General features: G+C 37.2%; 1 protein-coding gene across 1 annotated transcript; it reads left to right on the forward strand.

Moving 5' to 3' along the window:
• The first annotated feature begins 4,307 nt into the window (after nt 1-4,307).
• Nucleotides 4,308-8,358, forward strand: LOC122071157 (D-glycerate 3-kinase, chloroplastic). Its single transcript, XM_042635461.1, has 12 exons — nt 4,308-4,659; nt 5,571-5,971; nt 6,198-6,277; nt 6,387-6,438; nt 6,548-6,589; nt 6,673-6,751; nt 6,928-6,959; nt 7,032-7,100; nt 7,200-7,274; nt 7,419-7,535; nt 7,634-7,684; nt 8,013-8,358. Exons 1-12 carry the CDS (start codon nt 4,428-4,430, stop codon nt 8,154-8,156), a joined length of 1,374 nt encoding a protein of 457 aa, XP_042491395.1. The 5' UTR covers nt 4,308-4,427; the 3' UTR covers nt 8,157-8,358.
• Nucleotides 8,359-8,742: the final 384 nt, after the last annotated feature.

Consider the following 8,742-nt stretch of genomic DNA (forward strand, 5'->3'; position numbering starts at 1 on the left):
GAATATAATTAAACCAATTAAACAAAAATCATATTTAATTGAACCAAAAGACCTAAATAAACTAGATTAAATTAAGATTGAAACTAATTAAACCTAATTAATATAAATGAACCAATTAATAATAAATTAGAACTTGATCTATTAAATTAGATAAACTAGTTCTAAATTGCAATTAGGAGAAAAAAAATACCTTAAACCCGTCTTTAATCAAGAAACAAAGAGGAGATAGCCCTTGTGCTTCAAGCCCCAAATCAAATCGAATCGGACTAGATCTCCTGGCTCAAGGAAAGATTAATGTGTTAAACTTTTAGACTTGGAGAATATTTGATTTTAGAGGGAAGAAGTTAACCAAAACCTTAATGGGGCCATCCTCTCTCCCAAATTCTCTATTTTTTTCTCCGCCCCTTTCGAAGAGAGGAAGGGCTATACTTATAGTCTTGGGATTTGAGATGATTCTCTTTTATTTAGGGTGTGAGACTAAAAAAATAGAGAGAATTGTCCAAAAAGGCTTGCTTTTGGACAAAGGGGTTTGAGCGCCATGTGGCACTCCTTGGTTGCTCGGAATGGAGTATGATACCGAACTTTGGAGTCAACTTTCGGGGGTCATATCTTTCAAACCGTTAGCCAGAATTCTACGTGTAATATATCGTTAGAAATCTTAGTCCGAGCACTATCCAATGATGTGAGACACGATTGAAGATCTTTACAAAAATATGCATAAAGTAGGGACCCGGATCATATAATGAAAGAGAGAATCGGGCGTCGATTCACATAGTTCTCACATCAAAGTGTAATGTCTGACTTGAGAGGACAAACAACAATAATCTACAACATCAAATTCTAATTTTTGAAAACATTTCTACTCTAAGCTCAAAACTCTCCAAGTCTAAAATGTCCAACATGTAATTCTTCTTGTGTCATCATCGTCGGGGGGTGACAAAATTAGGTGTCTACAGTCGTGTGGTACTTGAAATCACTTCAGTGATGGTTAAGGTAATTTAACGTAATGCAAATGAGGGTTCTTAGGATTTATTTCCTGATGGTTTTGGAAATTTTGCTTGTTGATCTTTGCTTTTGCATGGTTTGTTAATCTAGATTATGTCATGAATCTCGTGAGTTGGAGATGGGGACCTAAAGATTGAGTTTAGTATCGGTGTTGTGATACATGTAGCAATATACTAATTGCACTTTGAAGTTAAAATACAGTCTAGAGTGTGTCTTCTTACATGAGGAGCTTACTGGAGGTGTAAATGAGTTGTCTTTAACTAGGTACTGGTATTATCAAGTTTGATATTCTACTGGAAAACATTTACTATTATGTGAGGCATTGGTTAAAATATAAATGTGTTTAAGGTATGTGTATGCATCGATACACCATGACCTGTTGCTAATTGGACATTGCTATTTGTCTCAGCATTTGACTTTCTATCATTTTTTTAAAGTGAATATAAGGCTTTATTTACCTTGATTCCTTATGGAATTTTGCTATGCCATGTAATTTAAAAACAACGGAACATGAGATATTTAGTAGTTTTTGAGTGGGATGGAAGTAAAGATTCAGTAAATGATTATGTACTTATTTCAATCATTGTCATGCAACATAAACTGAACGACCGTTCTCCATTGTACGTTTCTATATTTTGGTCAATTCTTTGCGGCAATTGTGTCATACAAATTCTCTATCTTTGTCTCAGGCCTAGCTGATGATCCTGCCAATAAAAAAAAAATGATACGAAAGCTGAAAACCATGCTTCATCTAGTAGCAGCATTGGGCTCAGAGTACTGGGCATATGCATTGGGGTTGTGGCTATTGTAGCCTTATCTGTATTCCTATTTAAGCTATGGCAGAAGAAGAAGAGAGAAGAAAAACATGCACGCCTTTTGAGGTTATTTGAAGAGGATGATGAGCTTGAGCTTGGCCTTCGGGATTGAAGCATGTTCTTATTTATACTATGACTGTAATTTTGTTGAGGCAAGTTCTGTAATAGACATTTGGACCAGATCATCAATAGATTTAGCTGTTTCTTCTTTTTGTTTTGTCATTCTATATAACGTCCATACCAGATTATAACTTGTTTTTTGGCAGATGGTTTTTTGGGGTATCTTTTGAAATTAATGAAAATTCTGGTTGTAGTTGTTGATTCTTGACCACTTTATCTATTTTTCTTTCCATGCGATTCTTATTTAATTGCTGAGAGGACAAGTGGCTAATATGAAAGTTCATATTATCTTCTTTATTCCTTTGCTGTAGGTAACCATGTTTTTTACAGTATATTAAATATATGCGTCTTAATATTGTGAGGAAGAGTATGGGGGAAGAGATTTGGTGTATTATGCCTTTGATTTGAAAACAAGTTCAGATTAATTCTAATCCAACTCTATTCTGTTGTCCATAACCTTAATTGGACAAGGGAAAGCCAAGATTTAATAGGGTCAAAGTAGTGAGAAAAGACAATGATGCTTATAATTTAATAGAAGATATGACCTTAGGAGCGAAATAATGGAAGGTTGTTCACAACCATGCATGGTGCAAAATCGTGTCTTCACCGTTGGATGGGGTGATGTGCCATGTACTATACACAATTTTTCCCATCCAACTGTTGAAGGTACAATTGTGAATCATGCACGATCATGACAAAAACCTTTTGACAAAATATATTCTATATTTATCATGCCAATTTTTATGGAAAAATCTATTATTTATTTCCTTTAAAAATATTATACTTACCATACATGGTTGCAAATACATTGTAATCATTCATATGACTCTTATTTGTCATATGAAAGAATGATGTTGCATATCCGACCGTTGGATATTTAATAAAAAAGTTAAAGTTAATCATATGTCAAATTTTAGTTTCAAAAAATCATAAGAATGTAGCATTTCAGTTTAATTCAAACAAATTTATAGGAAGAATTACTACATAGGATTAGGGTAACCAAATAGTTTTACAGTAAGAATCACTACACATATTTAAGATAACCAAACAGTTTTACAGCAAAAATCACTACACAGATTTAGAGTAATCAAACAGTTTTCCAGCAAGAAACATGCATTAGCCTTAAGGCAACCAAACAAATTTTCAGCAAAAAACATAATTCAGAAGAATGTCTATCAAAAGATTGACATTCATATCCGATACATACACCATTTGATTTACTGAACCAAACACCCCCGAATAGTCCGGGCTCAGGCCCATCCAAACTCGATTTCTAGAAGAATTGAAGTGGCATTCTATTATTGCTCTATTGGTTCCCAGAAAGGGTAAACGCCATGAGTGTAGTTATCTGCTTCATAGTATCGCCGTTAGAATGTTGCACGATTCAGAGCGTTGTTTCCGTTGTCACCAAAAGCTGCTCGATCTTTAACCAAGTTCCGCCTTTTTTTTCACATGACCATACTACCCCTACTTAAAACCAAGCAAGCTTTACAAGGGAGTCATTAGAGCTGAGGTTCTAGGAATGGGTATCGATACGCTGATCCCTATCGGTATCAGCTGACACCGATACTAATTACCTAACCGATAACTATGAGTAGAAAAATATAGCACTGTATAGATATCTTTGAGGGCAAAAAATATGATACAAATTGATATGTATCATATTTGGTATTGATTTTGGAATTGGGAGCTTTTAGCAGGAGGAATCACAAGCTCTATTTCGATTTATTCCTTCATTGTTATTTCAATAGTCATTTTGGGATTTCGGTTGAAACTAAAATATTTTGCATAGTTTCGATCGAGGGCTTGAACCATGCTCTAGATTTATTGAGATGCTTTAACAACATTGGGTCTCCCTTAGTACATGGGTGAACCATGATGACATTTTGTCTCTCTCCTCAAATTCAAATTTTTGTTTTTTTAAAATTTATTTATTTATTTTTTCTATTCATTTCTTGACAACCAAACATGGCTTAAATGTGGATGTCTCTTGAGGAAGGAACTTCTTAATAGGAACACACTACAATTTGCACAACAAATTCTATGCAGGGTTTGAAAAATCGGATCGACCGACACCAATTCAAATCAAACTTATCCTGTACAGAAGCCAGGGTTTCGGTTTTTATGCAACCGATTTCCAGCGATTCCAAATCCAATCCAGATCGGAATCGGCCAGAACCAACTCGGATCCCAATTCCTGGTATACTCTACAGTCGGGCTTTGGGCTTTCAAAAGGTAGAGGCCTACACCAAGGCCCAGCTTGATCACCCATGAAAACGAAGTCTTAAAACTCTGAGGTCCAGACTGAAAAAGAGGAGGGCATTTCAGAGATTTGGTAAAACACATCACCAACGAGCGAACGAGACAACGAGCGCAGGGCAGCTTCTCACCCTGACCTCAACTGAGTGCGTAAATCTCGTACTGGTTTGCTTCACGCATTTCCAGGAAGAGAGAGAGAGAGAGAGAGAGAGAGGATTTTGTTTGACGATGGCGTTTATCATCTGTCTACAGCCATGGCGAGGACCATGGCCTCTGTCGTCTACTCAGCAGCTTTCTCTCTGTAAATTCTCCACTTCTCTTCCTCGTAACCTTTCCGTCGTTTCTTCTTTGGTTTCGACGACACCATCAGCAGTTTCTAAGTTCAACTCTTCTTTTAAGCGTAATCCTTCTCTGTTCATCCATAAGCTCTCTATAATGCCGACCGAAGCGCCAAAATCATGTATAGCTCCTAACTTTTTTCAGTAGCATAGTACCAATCTACGAAATTTTTCTTTCTTTGATCCAGTTTGTGTAATGTTTGCCATATGGGTTAATTGAAATTGAAATGAATTCTTTTTGATTCCGATGATTTGATAACTTCTTTGGCCTAATTGATTTTTTTGATTGATTCAATGACTCAGTTTTTACTTTTAAACTGGAGGGAAATGCATTAGCGCTTTCTTATGGATTGAATTTTTTCTTTATCGTATAATTAAGATATTCGATAACGTGCTAATGTCATTCGTTTTAATGCATTTCTTGTTGGTTTCACGGATGAAACTGTGTCTATCATATTCGGGTCGCTTCTGTGCTTTTCCTCTTTGAACCCTTCACAACAGATTAATTCTCTAATGGAGTCTTTTTAGAGTAGATAGGAATAAATTAAGAAGACTCTGGCTTTTTGTGTTTAGAATCCAAGTTCAATTCTTTATGGTTTGGAAGGTAATGAAATGGCAGAAATGTTAAAAAACAGAGGGGTTGTTTCTGATTAGTATATTTTTTCTTTATAAGTAGGGTCCCAAGGAGAGTTGATCTCATGACCTCTAATTGTGAGATGTTGGTCCTTGCAAACTGAGCTACCCCCTTGGGTTTTGATTAGGAGGATTGGTACTGTTTGTCCAACATGTTGTGGAGTTTTTTGCTGGTTTCATACAGGCATACCCAGTGCATGAGGCTCCCGCCACTGCATGGTCTGGGGAGGGTCATAATGTATGCAGCCTTACACCCCCGCTTCGCGGAGAGGCTGTTTCCCGACTTGAACCTGGAACCACTATGTCACAATGGAACAATCTTACCGTTGTGCCAAGGTCCGCCCTTTATACTCCACTCCCTATCATCTGAATAATTTTGTATTCACCTTTCTCTTTTCAGGTCTAGTTCCTCTAGGCCATGGATGTTCATGGATGCAGGACAATTCAACAAGTTGCGACACAGAAACCAGCCCTGGGTTGAAGCTGGGGCCCTTATATTCTATGTTTCCCTCTACGCCTGCGGTAGTTTCCTCTGTACAGGACCTTTTAGAATTTGTATGCTCCGGTCCTCTTACGGAGAAATTGGGCCTGACTACAGAAATAGTGGAAGCAAGCATTGACAAGTGGCTACTGCTTGGGAGTTACCTGTGCAGATTGTTACAGTTCAATGAGCTGCAACTTACAATCCCTCAGAAAACAAGAATATATCACTACTATATACCAGTGTTCTTCTGGTGCGAAGATCAGATATCTAAGCATAATTCAATGTTCAAAGATGGGGAGGAAATCCCTCCTTTAGTGGTATAAGTTCTTATTCTCTGATTGTTGTATCTTTTCATTATCACTGTTCATTATCTTGGGGCCTTTGTCAGATGGGCCTCAAGTTTTGTGTTTTTTTTTTCCTATCAACATACAGTTATAGATTTAGTGCAGCATTTCTTCAGATGTGAAATCAACCACGATTGAAATCATTTGCATATGAAGTGATGGAGGAGCTCATGTATATGGGATCTTTATTGTGGCACAGATTGGCTTTAGTGCGCCACAAGGTTGTGGAAAGACTACTCTTGTCTTTGCTCTAGAGTTTCTCTTCAGACAGACTGGAAGGTAGGACATGTGAAATTGAATGTTTTCATATAAGGCCGTTAATTTCCTCATTGTTGTGAAACTCCGTTTGAAAAATATAGAACACCTGACCTTCTTGTTCAAATACTAGGAAATCTGCAACATTATCAATAGATGACTTCTATTTGTCAGCAGAGGGACAGGTAAATGTACTGTGGAGTTAAAATCATTCTATTTGCATTTTCTTTTCTTCAATTCTTTTACAACCCACTCATCTTCTCATTTTCCTGAGCTAATTCATAACAATTGCAGGCTAAGTTGAGAGAAGAAAATCCTGGCAATGCACTTTTGGAGGTAATTTTCTATTAACAAGATGATGGAGCAGTTCTCACCTCATCAGAAAGTAATAGTAATGGCATGTTTCTTTGTGTATTTAGTTTCGTGGAAATGCTGGAAGTCATGATCTCCAATTGTCCATAGAAACGCTAACGGCTCTGAGCAAACTGAGTAAAGAAGGTATGCTTCTGCCTCGTCTCTTCTCACTTAAGCATGAAATCCTTTATTTTTTATGGGTCACATCAACTCAATAACTTCATTATTAGCAAACAAATGGCATCTATTTGTCCCTTTGTCTTAATTTTCCCATTAATTGGAATCTATTGAGTAATAAAAAGATATGTTGAACTATCTAGGTATAAAGATGAAGCTGCCACGGTATGACAAAGTAAGCACTAAACATGACATCTTAGATTTTTTTCTTGAGTTCAAGCTTGCTTACTGATGTACTTCTCTGTAGTCTGCCTATGGTGGAAGGGGTGACAGAGTTGATCCTTCAACATGGCCGGAGATTGAAGGCCCATTAAATGTAGGCTAGTGATTTTCAATTTCTTTTTTGAATAATTACCGGAAATTGTTCCTTGTTCTTCATTTTTCTTACTGTTTTGCTTTTCCTATGGTCACTTAGGTCGTTCTATTTGAAGGTTGGATGCTTGGCTTCAAACCCCTTCCTGTGGAAGCTGTAAAAGCAGTTGACCCCCAGGTTAGTAGTTCTTTGGCAATCGATTCAAATTGCAAATATGAGGTTCAGTTGCTCTTTGGAATATGAAACTTTTTCATGTATGCTAAATTATGATTTAGCTATGTATGTAAATGCAATCCATTTGACATGAAAACAATTTTTCAGCTGGAGATTGTAAACAAGAATCTTGAAGCTTATTATGATGCATGGGACAAATTTATAAATGCATGGATAGTGATCCAGATTAAAGACCCCAATTGTGTGTACCAGTGGCGGTTACAGGTTTGCAATCAGTGCAACAAGGACATCCTTATTTTGTGAATTAAAAATTCTAAATATAAGCCAGCTTGTTTGACTTATTCTTGTATGTAAAATTTCAGGCAGAGATTGCAATGAGGGCAGATGGCAAACCTGGAATGTCAGATGAGGAGGTGATTTTCTCCATATATGTTTTAAGGGAAAAGTCTGGGCATGTTGCCGGGATGCCCAGATCTGTTTATCTCTCTCTCTCTTCCCCCCCATAGAAATGATCCCCCTGACCCTGTGTATCCCACATTCCCGTTGGTGCACTCCACTAGCTTACAGCAAGCGGGTCGTGTGCCCAACCCTCTTCCATGTTTTAATTATGTCTCTTTCTGTTCATTTCATATACAAACGGTGATGTTTTCTCATGTCATTGAATATGCTTATGCCTACATTGTTATTATTGCTTAATAGATGTAAGATTGAGTGTGCAATTTTTGGAACTGAAATTTGCAGGTTATGGACTTTGTTTCTCGTTACCTGCCAGCATACAAGGCTTATCTTCCTACACTTTACTCAGAAGGACCAAAAGGGTCAGATCCAGAACGTCTTCTTGTTGTTGAAATCGATGAGGAGAGGAATCCCATCTTGGCTGTGTAACTAATCTTAACTGATCAATCATATTCAGTGGCACAGACATTCTTCTTTCTGTTTTTTGAAATTTTCTCGTGTCACATGCAATGTTAGTGAGAGGAACCTCTGCTGGAGAGGCTTGCCTTAAGTGTTAATTCAATGTAAATGTAATAATATGTAACTATGTACCATTGTCATGTGAAAGGAAAATTTTTCCAGAAAGGAGCAAGAGACTGCTTGGCATTTATTCTTCTCTTGTGATTTCTTCGAAAAGGTTTGGGCTTATGGTTGGGGGAGGGGGAGGGGGAGGGGAAGGGGAAGGGGAAGGGGAGCGAGCTAGGGCTGAGGACTGAATATCTGGTGGGTGATTTCATTTTGACTCTTTGCATCTCAATTTTTGAAAATTCTCATTGCTGTAAGATTTCCTATTAGGTGGGCTAGCATAGTCAAATATTTGTTTTCAAAACCGATTTAGTGGTGTTGACTAAAGATGGAGTAAGCAGAAAGAATCCAATATTATTGGTAAGTGATCTCTATGGAGATATTGGATTCTATTAGCACACCTTAATGGTATGAAATATTTATTACTATGTGTGGACCTAAGGTATTATTT

The sequence above is a fragment of the Macadamia integrifolia genome, unplaced genomic scaffold (genome assembly GCF_013358625.1).
Source record: "Macadamia integrifolia cultivar HAES 741 unplaced genomic scaffold, SCU_Mint_v3 scaffold_190A, whole genome shotgun sequence".
Classification (NCBI taxonomy): Eukaryota; Viridiplantae; Streptophyta; class Magnoliopsida; order Proteales; family Proteaceae; genus Macadamia; species Macadamia integrifolia.

What these genes read in the sequence shown, in the direction of transcription:
- LOC122071157 (XM_042635461.1), top strand. Translation starts at nt 4,428, where the DNA reads ATGGCGTTTATCATCTGTCTACAGCCATGGCGAGGACCATGGCCTCTG. An exon ending in AGGAAATCCCTCCTTTAGTG is followed by an intron (nt 5,972 to 6,197) that starts GTATAAGTTCTT and finishes ATTGTGGCACAG; the next exon opens with ATTGGCTTTAGTGCGCCACA. An exon ending in TGTACCAGTGGCGGTTACAG is followed by an intron (nt 7,536 to 7,633) that starts GTTTGCAATCAG and finishes GTAAAATTTCAG; the next exon opens with GCAGAGATTGCAATGAGGGC.